This window comes from Pelophylax lessonae (genome assembly GCF_965119305.1).
Source record: "Pelophylax lessonae genome assembly, chromosome: 7".
In the NCBI taxonomy this organism is placed as follows: Eukaryota; Metazoa; Chordata; class Amphibia; order Anura; family Ranidae; genus Pelophylax; species Pelophylax lessonae.
The window spans coordinates 231,461,241-231,479,994 of record NC_138774.1 but is presented as its reverse complement, the minus strand read 5'-3'; the positions used below and the strand labels follow the sequence as shown (position 1 = coordinate 231,479,994).

General features: G+C 44.5%; 1 protein-coding gene across 3 annotated transcripts in view; it reads right to left on the bottom strand.

Moving 5' to 3' along the window:
* Positions 1-18,754, bottom strand: part of SLC6A8 (solute carrier family 6 member 8) — a 158,170-nt gene that overhangs the window by 21,822 nt on the left and 117,594 nt on the right. For all 3 annotated transcript variants that reach the window (XR_014225526.1, XM_082264520.1, XM_082264519.1), the window contains exons 5-6: positions 16,874-17,008; positions 14,412-14,515 (exon numbers count right to left, since the gene is read on the bottom strand). Coding sequence is in view for 2 of the 3 variants with exons in the window: in XM_082264520.1 (XP_082120646.1) it covers positions 14,412-14,515; positions 16,874-17,008 (239 nt within the window). In the remaining variant the exon portion in view is untranslated. The remainder of the gene's footprint in view (positions 1-14,411; positions 14,516-16,873; positions 17,009-18,754) is intronic.

Genomic DNA, 18,754 nt, shown 5'->3' with positions numbered 1-18,754 from the left:
CAAGCAACAGCTGAGGTGCCATGGAGGCACAGTGCTCTGGTCTTCTCTTACAACAGCTGCTGAGGGCCAGCTAACTGCCTCTAATACTGCTGGCGAAGCACATGTCTGGTCAATTAAGTGGACCTGTCGTCACAGTTTCAGGTTTTACGGATTTATTACCGCTATTCAGAGCTGAATTTCAGTTGAAGTACAAGTAAATCTGAACTGAATCGAGTTTACTGGACAGTATGATAATCATACACATACGACACAATCCCCTATAATAAGAATTACATATCATATCATAGGTTGCTCAAGGATTGCTTCTTCAGGTAGGTACCCTAGAGGCTGATGAGGTGACCCTAAGGGGTGCTGTGCTGGCAAAATGGGGCAAAGTGTGGCACTCAAGGTGACAGGTTGGTTTGCAAAGATCCTTTCTCGGTGCCAAATAGTCTCCAGATGGGTTTAGTGGACCATTCAAAGTCTCTACTTTCTTCTCAAGAACTATTCCTTAGTTTAAGCTTATTCTTTCCCTAAACATCTTGAGTCTGTCTACAAACTCACTACACTGCAGGCTTGCCAAAATGGCCCATGGGGTTATATACAGCCCATCTAGGCTTGAGATGGGTGGTCAGATCTCAACAGAGCTCTGTGTCTAATCAGACTCAGGCTCCCCCAAGATGGCTCTCAGGAGCCCATTGCAGAAGACAAGTCAGTTCTCTTCAAGGTTCCCCTAGGACAGTGTTGGCGAAACTTGGCACCCCAGATGTTTTGGAACTACATTTCCCATGATGCTTATACACTCTGCAGTGTAGTTGAGCATCATGGAAAATGTAGTTGCGAAACATCTGGGGTGCAAAGGTTCGCCATCACTGCCCTAGGATGAGAGGTAAGCATCAATCATGTGAGCGCTGTGTTTACTTCTGGCAGCTGACCTGGAAGTGAGTGAAGTGCTTCACTCCCTGCTCTGCCATTTAGGGTGCTACCAGCTCCCCCCCCCCTCCGATTAGCATACAAGTTTCACCTTTTTCTCCTCCATTGTTATATTTCAGTGCTTTTTCTTACCTGCAGCCTCTTTGGAGCCACTTCCAGTTCACGTGCACTTCAGAAACTGCTGCACATCATTTTCAGGGTGGATTTATTGATGATGGTAACAACTAGGTAGATGGCAAATGTCCCAGATTTTCTGGAACAATCCTCTATCCCGATGATGTTCTGTCTGTGTAACTAAAAGAGGGTATTAACTGGGGTCATTGAGGCCCTGAGTGGGCAGTTCCCGAATAATTAGGAATAGGGATATCTGGAAAGTGGCATGATCTGGGTTGGACTATGGGCATGTCAAGTGTGAGTGGTGGGTGGGGGTGCTAGTGTCTTAGGGACTGGGACTAATATGTTGGTAAGTATGCAAGAGTAAAATACGCCTGTGTAATGTGTGTCGGCACAGCTGCTCAACGTCTACACCAGGGGGTCATGTAAATGAGTGACAACAAAGGGGCACAGTTGGACAAATATGCCAAGGAAGTGCCAGAACAAAGACCCTCATGGCAGAATCACCAGGTATTGTTTTTTTCTGGAAAGCTGCAGATTCAAAAATATTGAAAATTATATTTTAAATTTGAGAGGACACCTCTAAGTGTAGACAATTAACAAAAATGTATTACTCAAAAAGTAGGCAACTCACATAAGGACAAAAGTAAAGGGCACATCTAAACCCTGCCGGCATTAGGTCATCACATATGGGACGGACGCAGCTGGTCACCGTTGCCACTTTATTCCGGACCAGGAAGCCAGCTTGTAGATGCCTGGACACCAAGACAGAGGGCTGGTCCGCAGCGACGAGCGTGATGACGTCACCAGTGACAATAGAGTGGCAGCGGTGACCAGCTTTTGTCTTTATGTGAGTAGCCTATTGTTTTGAGTAATACGTTTTGTTAATTGTCTACACTTAGAGGCACTTCTCTCTCCTCTCTTTTTTACATGTATTGGAGTCAGCTTTTGCCCTCCATACGAAGCCTGCCCTTAGTGGATGGACAATATTTTTTCTACCAAGTTTATGGATGGACTTTCCATTTTTTTATTGGGACTACTCTGTTGGACTTTTATGGCCCGTACACACAATCCAAAAATCGGATGACAGATCGTCTGTTTTTTTTTTTGCATGCTAGTCGCATATCGAAAATTGAGAAGTTACTAAAGTTACGAAAATTCTCGTACGGCAGAATAAAATTCGGAAGTGATATAATGTGTTGTAGTGTATTTGTATTGTATCTTCGGATGACAACTGTACTGATTAAAACGAAAATCATACGATCTGGTATCGTATGAGAAACATTTTCGGGCTTGTCCGATCGGATAATATAGGATGAACTGTTGTGATCGCCTCTCGAAAGCTCTGTACTAATGATCCGATTATCATACGATCGATTTGAAAGCAGTATTTTTCATCCGATTTTTGTATCGTGTGTACAGGTCATTAGTCTTTTATTTATTGTTCCAGAACTGTTTGATCTTCTTGCGCTTTTTTTCACATATTTTTGAAATTCTAACATAACTAACATTATATGAGATTCAAGTAGAGTTGCCACCTAATCCCTTTAAACCAGGGCACATATTAATTACACTGGTTTCAGTGGCTGATTAAGGTGGTAATTAAACTCACTTGGTGCCTTATCTGCATAAAATTAGCTTCAGAACCTGTGTAATTAAAATGTGTCCTGGTTTAAAGGGATGAGGTGGCAACCCTAGATTCCAGCGATTGGGTCCTGGGTAAGCATCCTTTGGCACTTCAGCTGTTGTTGAACTACAAGTCCCAAGAGTCACTGCAAATGACTGGGATGACATGATGGGATTTGAATTTTCACTGTTGCTGGAGTGCTGACAGTAGCCTATCTCTGCTTTAGGTAAGGCCCCTTTCACACAGGCGGACTGTTCAGATCCGCCTGTCCGTTTTTTTTGGGGGATCTGAACGGTCCCCCCATGCATCTCTATGGGGCATCGGATGTCAGCGCAGACATGTCCGCTGACACCCGATCTGATCCGATCCGTCAAATCTGGACGGATGGAAACCCTATTTTCCATCCGTCCAGCGGATCCGATCGGATGGGATCGGATGAGAATGTTCCCATCCGATTTCCCCCATAGAGATGCATGGGGAACTGACAACTGTGTCTCCGCACACAGCGCGGAGATACAGCTGTCATCCTCCTGCTCAGCGGGGGATCGGCGGCTCGATCCAACGCTGAGAAAAACGGAATCCGTCCGATGGACGGATAGTGTGAAAGGAGCCTAAAGGTCAGTGTTAAGATTGAGTTCACCTGCTGGTGGCACTGTGCTGCTCTGGGCTGATTGCTGCAGTTGCAGTGTCCACCAGCAGGTGTCCCCCAGAAGCCAGCAAGCGGTAATGATCAGTTATACCTGTGTTCAGCTGCTGGGTGGCTCTTTAAGGCTGCTCCTCGCTTTCCCCAGTGTGTCACTATTTCCATTGCTTCCTTGTTGCCAGAGCCTTGTTCCTGTGATCCTACGCAGCCATTTCTATACTGTACTGCCTTGCCCCTGCTCTCTGCCCTAGTACCCAGTCCTGATTCCCCCCCTTCCTTGCATCCATGTTACCCTTGTCCCTTATATTGTAATAATTGTAGATAGTCAGCTCTTAGGTTTATTAGTTATTTTTGTTTTTGGGGTTGGTTCTTGTTTGCTGGAGTTTCTTATGTTCACTGTTTGCTGTGTTTGCTTGTTTGTGTGTTTCACTGTAAATAAATCTCACTATAAGGATATCTACTTTGTTTGGTCTCTGTTTCCATGTGTAGCTACTTGTGTCTGGTCTCCCTAGCTGTTGCTAAATCCTGACAGTCAGTTGCTGTGAGCTTTCCAAGCCGAGCCTGGAGTTGAGGTTTAGGCCTCAAAACATGTGTTTGAGCTGCGTTTTAACTCCCCAACTGCTCTCCATAAGGCGAAAAGTCAGTAGCCAGGGGTGTACACATTGCAGGGCAGCGATGCCTTCGATAAAGGTGTGGCAAAAATGATTCACCTTGTCACCTGAATAAGGCCATGCCGCAAATGCCCACAACAGCGTGCAATGCAGGTGATTGCAGCACTGTGGTGCTTTTTTTAGGAGTTAAAACAAGCATTGAGAAGGAGTCATAATGCCTGTCGGATCGCTCTTTAGAGGGCTAACGCTTGTGTAAACCACCCGTCAAGGCCTATTAGCACTAGCTGCTGCGTTACAGTGCAGCTGCTGGTGTGCGATGAGGTGGGGGTGACTGCAGTGCCAATGTGGCGATTGTGGCAAATTGTACAGCAAATCATTTTTTTCAAACAAACCTTCTTGAAATGTCACACAGTGCAAAGCTGTGGATTGTCTCATACTGCGCTGAAAAAAGTACGACCTGCCGTACTTTTTTTTTTCCAGCTCACACCTCCACAACTTATTTTGTCTTGTCTTGTGGTGGGACTGCACTGGAATAGCTGCCCAACGCAGTCCCGCCACACCTAGTGTGAACATAAGCTTAGCCCCCAGTCACACTGGTGAGACTTGTCATGTCATTTGACAGGTCCAAATCGCATGACAAGTCACACCCTATTGTCAGCAATGGAACCATTCCAATAGATGCGACGCCGACTTTGCGGTGCTGTACCAATTTGAAAAAGAAGTTCCTACGCTATTTCTGCTGATTTCAGATGCAACTCGCATAGACATAGACATTGTGCATGAAATCGCACAGATGTCAGCCAAGTCACACCTGAAATTGCACTGACATGCGGCTTTGAAATTGTGCGTCTTCAAGTGAACTCAAATAATCCTTACTGCCATGAAGGACCTTGTTCAGGCACTCCTTGTTATAGGGTGACAACTCTGCGTTCCTATCCCACTACTGCATTGTCACCCTATCACGTAGGCCTCTGATGGAGACAATAAGGGGCCTTTACTAAAAGTGGAGATTGCAAAATCTGGTGCAGCTGTGCATAGAAACCAATCAGCTTCCAGGATTTAGGCCTCATGCACACTAGACGTTTTTACAGTTGCTAATAGGGGCGTCAGGAGTTTACAGCTTAACCAGTTCTGGACCAGAAGGATTATCCCCCTTAATGACCAGGCCATTTTTTGCGATTCGCCACTGCGTTACTTTAACAGAAAATTGCGCGGCCGTGCGACACTGTACCGAAATGAGTATGATGTATTTTTTTCCCCACAAATATAGCTTTCTTTTGGTGGTATTTGATCACCTTTTGCGCTATAAACAAAAAAAGAGCGACAATTCTCAAAAAAAAAAAATATATATATATTTTTCACATTCTGCTATACAACATTCCCCCCCCAAAAAAAACAAAAAAATGTATAAATCAAAATTTTTCCTCCTTTTAGGCCAATTTGTATTCTGCTACATATTTTGGATTCTAGGGGATTCTATTTTGATTTTAGGGGAAAGATTTATGTCATTTTTATTTATTTTTTACTAGTAATGGTGGCGATCTGCGATTTTTAGCAGGACTGCGACATTGCGGCGGACAGATCGGACCCCTAACTGACATTTTTGACACTTTTTGGGGGGGACCAGTGACATTACTACAGTAATCAGTGCTAAAAATATGCACCGTTACTGTAATGACACTGGCAGGGAAGGGGTTAACACCAGGGGCGATCAAAGGGTTTAATGTGTCCCTAGGGGAGTGTTTTCTAACTGTGGGGGGGATGGGCTGTGGCAGCGTCTAGCATTTTTAAGCTGTAGTAATTGGATTTGGGAGTGGGAAATAGAAGAGGGCAGAGAATCGCTGCTAAACGCTAATGGGGCCGAACGCGCGTTAACGCCAATGCAAAAGGCTTTTAAATGTGCGTTTTTTTCTTGGCGTCGGTACTGACTTTTTTTTTTTTTGTAAACGCCCTGTGTGCATGAGGCAAAGATTGATTGAAGAAGCTGAAGTTAGAAGCTAATTGGTTACTATACACAGCTGCACCAGATTCTGTGCTCCAGTTTAAGTAAATCTCCTATCCCCTATGGCTGTTCCAACACCCATTACAAAGGCATGATTTACTGTTGTCACTATGAGGATGCCAGCTCTAAGAAAGCCATCATTGGAGAGCTTGTAGATGGGAAGTGGCTGCAAAAAGGCTGCAGGAGATCAGCAACACTGAGATGCTACAGATAAAAAAAAGGTGAAAACATTTATTTTATATTAAATAAATGCAATGGTTTATGATGCTCTGTGCTTTAGCACCCTAAATGCAGCTCATTTGGGGTTTACATCTACTTGCTTACTATCAATACTTTGTCTTTAAGGTGAACTTTGCTGAGTCAGTTAGTTAGGCCGCAGTGAGTACGAGGGAACGCAATGTGAGGGGTGTTCATCGCCCACTTGGCAGAGAAATGAGCAAAACAAGTTTACCCCACATAACTATGAGCTCCTTTCATTGAGGCCGGGGGTGGGGGGGGGGGGGGACTGTATGTTCTGTACGGCTCATCCTCTACCCACACAGCCATACAAGGCACCAGGACGGGACACAACATGATTTATCCCTGCAGGAAAAAAACAGCCATCTCCATTCAAAAACAACCAGCGGGAGGCTTGTCTGCCCGTCCTCCAATCTTCCAAAAATAGGACATTTTTATTTCACCGTTCTCCTGAGCATAGAAAAGGCCAAAGAACCTCGGGAAAGTACAACGCCGATATTTTCAGCAAACCGCGAGTAAACTATATTCATCACATTTGTACCTGTCCATTCATTTTTTTTACATACAATTTTTGGAAACTTTTTTAGTACAACTAAGGTCTCCATGCACACTTGAGCTCGAAAAAGCATTTAACTTTTTTTTTTTTTGCTCTAAATGCCCTTCCATGTTAAGCCTCGTACACACGCAACGAATTTCCGCCGACCGCTCGTCCGTCTTTTGTCCAGAGTGGTGTCTGTTGGTTGGAATGTGCTCTAGACTGCACACGAATTTTCCGGTACGACAGAATTCTACTTCAGAAGTGATGTCATGTGTTGGATTGCTTTCTTTGTGTTCTTTCATCTCTGAGCATGCCTAGTCTTGCTCATAAGATTTTTCCCCATCGAAATCTGTACTAATGAGACGAAAATCGGACGTGTTTTGATGGTCGACAAAAATTATATAGCCTGCACACCAGGATTTTTTTGGCCGAAAAGTCAGAGTCGGTTGTTGGTTGTCGGAAGCATCATACTAACCAGCTGAAAATCAGCAGATCGGTCGTCGGACGAAAATTCCCGTCCGAATTTCGACTCGTGTGTACGGGGCTTTAAGCCTCGTACACACGCACCGATTGTTGGCCGACCGATCGGCCGTCTTTTGTCCAGTGTTGTTGTGTTGGTTGAAATGTGCTCTAGACTTGCACTGGACTTTTGTTGGCCGACAGAAACCAACTTCAGAAGTGATGTCATGTGCTGGTTTACTTTCCGTGTTTTTTTCTTCTCTGAGCATGCCCAGTCTTGCTCATCAGATTTTTGTCTGCCGAAATCTGTACTGACTGACGGAAAATCGGCCGTTGTGTTGACGGCCAACAAAAATTTTATAGCATGCACACCAGATTTTGTTCGGCCGAAAAGTCGCAGTAGGTTGTCGGAAGCATCATACTAACAAGCCGACAATCGGCCGATCGGACGTTGGCCGAAAATTCACGGCCAACAATCGGTGCGTGTGTACGGGGCTTTAGCCTACATGTTCATGCAGACTTAAGGCCCCTTTCACACAGGCGGACCGTTCAGATCCGCCTGTCCGTTTTTTTGGCAGATCTGAACGGTCCCCCCAAGTATCTCTACGGGGCATCTGATGTCAGCGGAGACATGTCTGCTGACATCCGATCCGTCAAATCTGGACGGATGGAAACCCTATTTTCCATCCGTCCAGTGGATGGCATCGGATGAGAACGGACAGACGGTCTGTTCCCATCCGATTCCCCCATAGAGATGCATTGGGACCTGACAGCTCTGTCTCCGCACACAGCACGGAGAACAGCTGTCATTTGTCTGCTCAGTGGGGTATCGGCGGATCGATTCCCCGCTGAGAAAAACAGAGTCCACCTGACAAGACTCCCCTGTGTGAAAGGGCCTTAGGGGGACAGGAGTTTTGAGTAAAAAATACCCCATCACTTGTGCATTCACGAGAGAAGCATTTTGGAAAGCATCTTGAAAAAAAAAGACTAAATGCACCTAAACAACCTTACGTAATACGTGCGTGTAGCAATGTTTCCAGGCATTGGGCCTGAGGTGAGTCTGCCATTGTTACCGGTAACACCTCCAACATATTTAAGTTGTGAACCCAAGTGTGAGAACTTAGACAATGACTATTCCGGCATCTTTGGTTTGTTCTGTTTATTGTATATTGGGGATGGGGGAAGGCAATGAGTGGGATACTCCTCTGGCTCAACTAGGGTTAACTTGGACACTGTACAGAAAAATGCCTTGTTGGCGCTGTATTGACGCCAGCTGAATGCCGACCAGCGCTTCCTGGCGCTCAAATATACTGTCATTACTGAACTTGTGCTAGAACTTCGACTTTAACTTGTTTGTTAACTCAGAAGATCCAGGACTGTAGAACACTTGAATCCTGACACTCAATTTAGCTCAAAAGTCACTAAACAGCTCCCTCCCGCCCTTCACTGACCGAGGTAGCTCCTTGTCACTGCTTGTGCCACTGCAACTCTTAACTCTGTACACTTCACACTGTATACTGACTCTTCAGGGCCTAACCACTGGTACCCCCTTAACACTTCAGGGTCCTCTGACTAGGCAACCCCTTTACAGCTAGCTGACTGCTGGATCCCTGGGACCTTCACTGGAGTGGTCCCCTCTATGCTAGGCAGACCCCCAGGGGCAGTTCACAGTACTCACGACCTTGGCAAGCTTTCCTGGAACTGAACCCTTCTTCCTCCACTGATCCTCTGCACCCCGGATCCCCTCTGCAGCTCAGTTCAGCTCACTCTGCACACCGGATCCCCTCTGCAGCTCAGCTCAGCTCACTCTGCACACCGGATCCCCTCTGCAGCTCAGCTCACTCTACACACCATATCCCCTCTGCAGCTCAGCTCAGCTCACTCTGCAGACCGGATCCCCTCTGCAGCTCAGCTCAGCTCACTCTGCACACCGGATCCCCTCTGCAGCTCATCTCACTCTGCACACCGGATCCCCTCTGCAGCTCAGCTCAGCTCACTCTGCACACCGGATCCCCTCTGCAGCTCAGCTCAGCTCACTCTGCAACACTCAGGCAGCCACCCGAGACACCCGATCCTTCTGACAGGAGGAGAGACAGCCGTACTCTCCCTCTTGGGACTCTGCTTCCCACCAAAGACGCTGCGTCATGCGTTCCCTCAAAACTTATACCTACTCCCAGAATCCTCTGTGGCAGAATCTGCCTTCTGGGGTAGATACAGGCCTGAGTGTGTCTCTGATTGGGTTTCCTCCACTGCCCAATGAGAATCCTCTCATGGAGCCAGTGGGGAGACTCCCCTCTCAGCAGACACACCTGGGAGACATGACAGCCAGCTGAAATCATGGCCCTGCTGTTAGGCAGCCAAGGCCCACTATACTTTACCTAGCACCTACCTGTAGGGTGCTACAAGCGTTTAGATCTCTGTCATTTCTTAATCTTACAGAATGACCTGAACAAAATAACAGAGTGGGCAACTACATGGCAAATTAGGTTTAATGTGGAGAAATATAAGGTACTGCACTCGGGGACTAAAAACATAAACGCAAAATACGCTTTGGGGGGGGGGGACCTCTGGGGGAATCAAGGATGGAGAAAGATCTGGGGGTCTTAGTGGAAGATAGACTAAGCAATAGCATGCAATGTCAAGCTGAAGCTGCCAAAGCCGGCAAAATATTAGCATGCATAAGTAAGGGGATGTATTCCAGAGATAAATCCATAATCTTACTACTTTTGAAAACTCTGGTCCGACCGCATCTGGAGTATTCTGTCCAGTGCTGGTCGCCAGTCCTCAGATAGGATGTGCTGGAACTGGAGAGAGTCCAGAGAAGGGCAACTAAACGGATTAGGGGATTGGAGGACCTTAATTACAAAGAGCGTCTGCAATCGCTTGATTTATTCTCCCTGGAGAGGAGACGCCTGAGAGGGGACATGATAGCGATTTACAAATACCTCAATGGTGACCTTAGCATAGAAAAAAACTATTCAGTCGCAAGGAATGTAAGAGGACACGTGGCGACACAATGAGCTTAGAGGCAAAGCGATTTAACCTCAGGCTACAATAAGGGTTTTTTTACATTAAGGGCAATAAGATTGTGGAACTCTCTTCCACAAATAGTAGTAACTGTGGGGTGTATGGCTACTTTTTAAAAGACTCTTGAAAGTACATCTCAAAGATCAGAACATTCAGGGTTATGGGAAATGAATACAGCCACACACACCTACACTGGTTGAATTGGATGGACTGCTGTCTTTATTCAACCTCAACTACTATGTAACTATCTATTCATTTCAATTTTCAATGGCCAGAATAAATTATTATTCTGGCCAATGAAATGAACGAAACCCCAAACTCTTGACGTGTCTACAGGTGCTTGCAAAAACTCGGCTGAGTCACATTTTTGAAGCTGCCAGGAGAAAAGCATTTAGAGGAGCCCCAGTGAGCACGGGGCCCTATATGTGATAGGCAAAAGCCGCAAAACCTTGGCGTTCCCTAATAGAAATATTATGATGACTCCAATGTTGCTCATCGTCAATAGGGCCTCCTGCACATAGGCGGCTGGGGCTGAACTACCTCAAATTCAGGTATATTTCCCCACCATGGGAAAACCAAAGGCTGTCCCCGGCATACACTTGTAAACCTGCATGTTCGTATGGACGAGTGTTTACCGCTTTATGACCACCCAAAACGTATGCACAGCCATGGGAGGGAGAACTTTAATGCCAACTTGCCGCACACAAGCGTCAGCTGTTGTTTATGCGTTAAAAGCGCGCTCACTGCGTGCTCTCACCACAAAGACTGAAATAAGCTTGGTCCATGGTAAAGATCGGTAGCTAACGGGGCTGGCTTCGGGTCATGTGGCCACTGTGACAGTAAAAAACTTTGGACTCTTATGCCTCGTACAGACGATCAGATAATCGGACAATAGCCTTGCGAGCGACAGTCATTTAATCAGTACAGTATGCGTTCGCTAAAAATCGATAGACAAAGATGATCAGAAACACGAAAATAACCCGGAAAAAGCCTGGCTGCCATTGTTTTTGTTTTGCTCTATCCGATACGTAGCTACGCAACCAGGAAGCTTTTCCAGAATGGTACAAAAAAAATGATACGTTTAGTACGCATTGTTGAATTCAATACTAGTATCATGCAACAAAATGCGAATGATAAGTAGACCTTTCAGGTGATGTTCTCTTTAGATTTTAAACACGTGGGGTGGAAGCAGATCATCCACCCATCTGAGCTCCAACAACTGAACCACTATAGCAGGGGTATTGAGTTAAAATTCACCGAGGTCCGGTCAGTAAAATTTTCTTCTAGCAGAGGTCTGAATATTAGGTCCGTACCGTTGCATATTTTTATGTGCCCCAAACGCCAAATTGCTGCAGCACCATGCGGCTTGGTGCGGTGCAATATTTTTAAAGAAAGGTAAAGGACTTCTTTCTGTGTTTCTTCCAGGTGGTGCAGCCCATGACGTTTGCACCTAATGCACATGCACAGATCTTAACCCATTCTTACATCAGCGTCCTCAGTCCCCACTGCACATCACAGTCCCCTCCTCCTTCACATAAAGATCCCCTCTTGATAAGTGTCCTCAGTTCCCCCTTTACATCATCCCCCCCCACCCCTTTCACGGGAGTGTTCTCACACTTCCTTTACATCAACCCCCATTACCAGTAATGTCCTCTGCCCCAATTTAAACCATTCCCCCACATTCTAGTCCTCAGCTCCCCCCCATATTCCAGTCCTCAGCTCCCCCCATATTCCAGTCCTCAGCTCCCCCCCACATTCTAGTCCTCAGCTCCCCCCACATTCTAGTCCTCAGCTCCCCCCCATATTCCAGTGCTCAGCTCCCCCCACATTCCAGTCCTCAGCTACCCCCACTTTGATGTCCTCAGCCTCATCACTGCAATCCTCGCCCCCCCCCCCCCATATTCAGTTCTTAGCCCTGTTTAACTTCATCTCCCTCATTGTCCTACCTTACGCAAGACAGATCGGAGGGAGACATGCTAAGCTGTCTGGATGGAGGCAGACATGGCAAGATAGTGATTGGCTGCTAGGACTGCCCTTCATCCTAGCAGCCAATGACCTGCTTCTTAACCTCTGGCAGCTCCGCCCTCCATCCAGATGTGTCCTGTTTCCCGCTGTAGGCTATGAGGACTACAGAGCGACGGCAGGGAGAAGAAAAGGCTCCTAAATGGACTGCTGTGGCCTGAATGAGAGAGTGACACGGTCTGCATTTGGCCCGCGGTCCACCATTTAGTGATGCCTGCACTATAGGAAACAATTTATTTATTTTTTATGTTTCAATCGTTTTACTCAATTTTCAGAATTACAGTGCAATGTTATAATGTAATGCAAAAGAATGCAAACTAGCTCTGTCAACATATACAGTAAATAAGAACTTTTCAATGGTAGCAAATTTTAAGGGAAAGGAGTTAGGACAGAAATCCATGGAAGTTCACCAATAAATATCAGGACAATTTATTTATTTTTTGTCTGTCTTATATAGCCTTGAAAAAGGGGGGAGATCCCTAAAGCCCCTGAAACATGTTGACTGTTCTATGTAGTCTAGTTATGAATGGTTTACTGTAGGGATGGGGCGACTTCATTCTGTTACAAGACTGGGAAGTTTGGCATCTTTGCACTGGGCGCTGGATGACCTTGTCCAAGCACTGAAATGAGGGCAGTGATGTAATCTACCCATATAAGCTCCAACAACCGAACCATTATAGGAATCTAGTTGCATATTTCATTATAAGTTTGAAAAAGGGATAGATCCTTAAGGCCCCTGAAACACGTTGGCTGCTCTTTGTTGTCCAGCCATGAACCATCACCACTAATAAAATATTCTGAACTCGTAGACATTTCTTTTGTCGCTCTTCTGAGATTTTGTACAGATGTGGGATAGGGAACAGTGATATCTTCTAGCTCCAACAACTAAGCAACTATAGTAATCTATTTGTTTGTGACTATTTTAGATCTATCTTATAGGCTAGAGAAAGGAGAAGATCCTTAAAGTGGTTGTAAACCTCAGACATGAAATATGAACAAAGCATATCCCTCTATAGTGTGTACTTGTCCCAGTTAAAAGCAGTGTCACTTTTGTCTGCTGCTTTGTTTTTCTGCTATCAGCATGAATTATTTCTGACAATTTTTCTTGACACCAATAGAAAAATGGTGACAGGGGAGGGACCTCAAGCAGATTGACAGCCTCAGCTCTGTTCCTCTGAGCTGTGTGAAGAGGGGGGGGGGTCTTTTCCCTCCAATCAGCTTTCAGACCTCTTCTCACTGAGCTCTGCAGTGTGTAAATTCAGCTCTCTGCCCCCTTGTTTTCTGAACTCTCAGACAAGCTTTTACATTTAGCACTTTGAATGGTTGTAGAAAAGACTGCAGATAGACAGGTATAACTTATGTAGGAGGATGTGTTTATTCTATGTATCACCTCAGGATAGTACTTGCCCCAGTTAAAAGCATTGTCACTTTTGTCTGCTGCTTTGTTTTTCTGCTATCAGCATGAATCACTTCTGACAATTTTTCCTGACACCAAGAGAAAAATGGTGACAGGGGAGGGACCTCAAGCAGATTGACAGCCTCAGCTCTGTTCCCCTGAGCTGTGTGAAGAGGGGGGTGTCTTTTCCCTCCAATCAGCTCTCAGACCTCTTCTCACTGAGCTCTGCAGTGTGTAACTTCAGCTCTCTGCCCCTTGTTTTCTGAACTCTCAGACAAGCTTATACATTTAGCACTTTGAATGGTTGTAGAAAAGACTGCAGATAGACAGGTACAACTTATGTACTTAGGTTGTACCTGTCTATCTGCAGTCTTTTCTACACCCATTCAAAGTGCTAAATGTATTAGCTTGTCTGAGAGTAAGGGTTTAAACCACTTTAAGGCCCCTGAAGAAGGTTGGATGCTCTGTTGTCAAGTTATGAACCATCACCAATATTATATGCTTTGACCTCTTAGACTTTTTATGTTGCACGCTCTTTAGATTTTGAACACATGTGGGGTGGGGGCAGTGACATCTCCTACCTGTGTAAGCTTTAACAACTGAACTATTATAGGAATCATTTTGTTTTCTGACCATTTTATATGTGTTTTAGAAAATTGAAGGGGGAGATCCTTAAGCCCCCCAAAACAAATTGGCTGTTGTCCAGTTATGAACCATCACCAATGTCACTTCCCCTGAATAGACAAAGTGAAGGTGTCTATTTAAGTTATTTTATGTCATCTATACAACATTTTATATATAAACCAACACTATACATTCTTACTTGTAGCAGTCATTGTGAAAACGATTATAGCTGCCCAAAGCTGTAAGTGCTCCAAGTCCTATGGCATAGGAGAAGAAGATTTGTGTCCCGGCATCAATCCACACCTAATGAGAAGACAGGATGACATTATAGGTGACAAAGCCGTTGAATGATACTTAGGTAATTGGCCATTAAAAGATTCACTGGGTGAATTTTAATATAATACATTCTTGTATAAATATCCCCCTTGGCTCTTTGTACAGTACAGCAAGTCTTAAACATTGTCACACACTTTGTAGTTCACAGCCAAAAGGGAAGAGGTTGAAAAATAGTGGATATAAAATATTCATTTAGATCAGCCTTTCTCAACCTTTTCAACACAGAGGAACCCTTGAAATAACTTCCTGTCTCAGGAAACCACTGCGAAAATTTACTATATCTACAAATCATGGTACATTAGTGTGATGGCCCTGGGACAAATGCTCCTTGCCATTGTCTTTGGGAAGATAAACCCCTTACAGATAGCTAAAAAGATCAATGGTGTCAGTGGGAACTTACCTGAGAGGCAGAAATGGCTCATGGCTCAAGGAACCCTAGGGTTTCATATTTGAGAAACCCTGGTTTTTGATTGTGGGGATAACTTATTAACATGCTGTAAGGAAGACTCTTAGCAATCAGTGGTGATCTGCTCTTTTTTTAATTTACAACATACAGAACCATTTACAGCTCTGCCCCCAGCTACATCACCAACCTCACCTCCACCAATCACCCAAACCATCCTCTTCTCTCCTCCCAAGACCTCCTGTTCTCTGGCTCCCTGGTCACCTCCTCGGCTCCAGGACCTCTTAGAACCTCTCCCATCTTCTGAGACTCCCTACCACAATATGTCCATCTATCTCTTGAAAGCATATCTCTTCAGGAAAGCATATCTCGCCACTACCGCAAAACTGAACTTTTACTTTCTCCATCCAATAATCCCCCCCAACCCGGGGTTATTACCTTTTGTATCAATTAGTCCTTCCTTTTAGATTGGAAGCTCTCATGAGCTGTTCTCTGGTCGCCTCCTAGCCTCTAAGACCTCTTCAGAGCCTCTACCATTTTCTGGGACTCCCTGCCACATTATGTCCATCTATCTCCTCTGTCTGCCTTTTAGGCGATCCCTGAAATTGTATCTCTTTAGGAAAGCCTATCCCGCCTCTACTGAAAAACTGAACTTTTACTTTTTCAATCCAATCATTTCACCCATTCCGGGGTTATTACCTTTTTTGTATCAATTAGTCCTTCCTTTTAGATTGGAAGCTCTCATGGGCTGTTCTCTGGTCCCCTCCTAGCCTCTAAGACCTCTTCAGAGCCTCAACCATTTTCCGGGACTCCCTACCACATTATGTCCATCTATCTCCTCTGTCTGCCTTTTAGGCGAACCCTGAAATTGTATCTCTTTAGAAAAGCCTAACCCGCCTCCACTAAACTTTTTTTTACTTTTTCAATCCAATCATTTCAGCCATTCTGGGGTTATTACCTTTTTGTATCAATTAGTCCTTCCTTTTAGATTGTAAGCTCTCATGAGCAGGAACCACTGAACCCTCTTGTATTGAACTTTAATGTAACTGTGCAGGCTCCCTCTGATTTGTAAAATTCTGGGCAAACTGTTGGTATTATAAAAATCCAGTATATAATATTAATGTAAATAATAATGTAAGTAATTACTGTGTTTTCTGGCGTATATGACTACTTTTGAACCTCAAACAAATCCCCCAAAAATGGGGGGTCGTCTTATACGCCGAGTATAATCTCTCCAAGGTAACCTAAGTATAAGTATTACCAGTAGATGTAATCTCTCAAGACGCTGGAATCCTGTACCGGTATACCGTATGTACCGTAGCTTCGGCTGCATACAGTGCACTGCGCTGAGCCAATCAGGGAGAGCGATGTATTCTATTATTGAATGCAAAGCCTGCTCAGATTGGCGGAGTAACATCAGCCGCCTCTCTAAATCTGCAAATCCGAGCAGGCTTTGCATTCAATAATAGAATACATCGTTCACTGTGATTGGCTCAGCGCGGTATACTGTACGTAGTTGAAGCTACGGTACATACAGTATACCGGTACAGGATTCCCACACAGACAGCGTCTTGAGATTACATCTACTGATAATACTTAGGGAACCTTGGGGATATTATGAGAGATTACATGTATTACAAGGGTACCTTGGAGATCTATGAGAAATCTGATGTTTTTCAATGGTGTTGCCTTGCTTCGGGAAGGGGGGTAGTCTTATTCGGCGAGTATAGCCCAAAATCAATGTTTTAACTTGAAAATTAGGGGGGTCGTCTTATACGCCCAGTCGTCTTATACGCCGGAAAATACGGTATTTACAGGGAGGGTAAAAAGGTAAAACCTGATTACTATGGGTAACGCATTTTCCATTCTACATTATAAAAAGATCCCTTGTATCTTGGTGGAGTCAGTGCAGTTTATTTTACCTGGGCAGTTCCAAGCTTGGACCAGTCGGGCTTAAGGTAGTATATAATACCTTCCACAGCACCGGGCAGCATGGCACCACGAACAAGAAGGATAAGTAGAACCACGTACGGAAACGTGGCTGTGAAATAGACAATCTGTAAAAGAGACAAATCATGTTAAAGGTTGTATTATAGTTAAACATTAGCAATATTGATGAACACTAAAAGTTGATAGTAAAGGTTTGGATGCCATTGGGTATAATAAAAATCTTTACTGCTCTCCTTTTAATTATTATTATTATATTGTGTTTGTCTTGAATGTTGTATACTTGTTCAAGTAATCTCACAGAGTAAAGGACGCTCACTTATAACAGTTCTGTCGCATACTTAAAGGCAGTCTAGCCATTACGTGATAATCTTCATGTCACAATGAATCAGTGTAAAGCACTTCCATTCAGAAGAAGGTCACTTCTAAGATCTGAATGAAGCTCATTTATTAAACAGACAGCTTGTCAAAGAGAGGTATTAGGTGGCCAATCTCATTCAACCAAGTACCGTTCCCTTGCTGAATAATGATATCTCGCTCATGGCTTGAGAAGGCTGAATCAGTATGATAATAGGAGATGCTCACTCATTAAAAGGTGGTTTTACTGTGCCAAGGATAGTCACTCCTAAATAACTGGACTCTTTCTTAAATTGTATCTAAACCCTAACAATAAAATCCTCCTATTTGTTCCCTTATTGACAGCTTTTTTTTATATTATCTGTTTTTGCAAAAAAATATCTGTATATCTTGCCAGAAATCCTATTCTGTCTTGTGTAGGGGATAGGCTTGGGTTGGGCTTCAGGTTCGATCTGAGCCCATGTTTGGCTGAACCTGGATATCAACTATCAGTGCTGGGCCAATGAGCCATGGGCAGGGGCTTCTCCCTGCACCTACACAAAGGAATGGGAATGCTTGTGACATCATTGACCTTATATGTCCATATTAGGCCAAACGTCATTGATCTAATATGGCCATGTGGCCATATTAGGACAATGTCCCAAGCATTCCTACCCTGTTTTGTATGTGCAGCTGCTGCCCAGGGCATGTCCAAGGTGCAGCTGACTGGTCCAGGAATGACAGCTGGCTTCTGGGTATAGCCAAACCCAAGATCATCACTAGTCCTGGGTACTGTGCACTCTGCAATTAGGCCTAAAAAACACCTTGACTATGTTATGGGGATGAGGAGCCAGGGGAGTTGTTCTTTAGTCCTACCGCACTTCCAATCCTGGGACAACAACGCTGCTTTCCATAGATACAATACAATTGGGAGAGTGTTGTCACCCTAGGACATGAAGTGTGTTACTGGCACAATCACAGGTCAAAATAAGAAAAAAAGTTAAAAAAAAAAAATACAGCAATTACATCTATGGATTGGTAAATATATATTTTTTTCTTTATATTAGGTTTAGATACATTTTTAGCTTAGGAAATAATATAATGTGCTAAAAATTGATATTTTCCACCTAAAAGTGTAAAGCCCCATACACACGCAACGATTATCGGCCGACCGATCGTCCGTCTTTTGTCCAGAGTTGTGTTTTGTTGGTTGGAATGTGCCGAGACTGCACACAAATTTTCTCGCCCGACAAAATTCTACTTCAGAAGTGATGTCATGTGTTGGTTTGCTTTCTTTGTGTTCTTTCTTCACTGAGCATGCCCAGTCTTGCTCATCAGATTTTTCCCTGTCGAAATCTGTACTGACTGCACGAAAATCGACCGTTGTGCTGACGGCCAACAAAAATTTTATAGTCTGCACACCAGATTTTTTTCGGCCGAAAAGTCGGAGTCGGTTGTCGGAAGCATCATACTAACAAGCCGAAAATCGGCAGATCAAACGTTGGCCGAATATTCCCTGC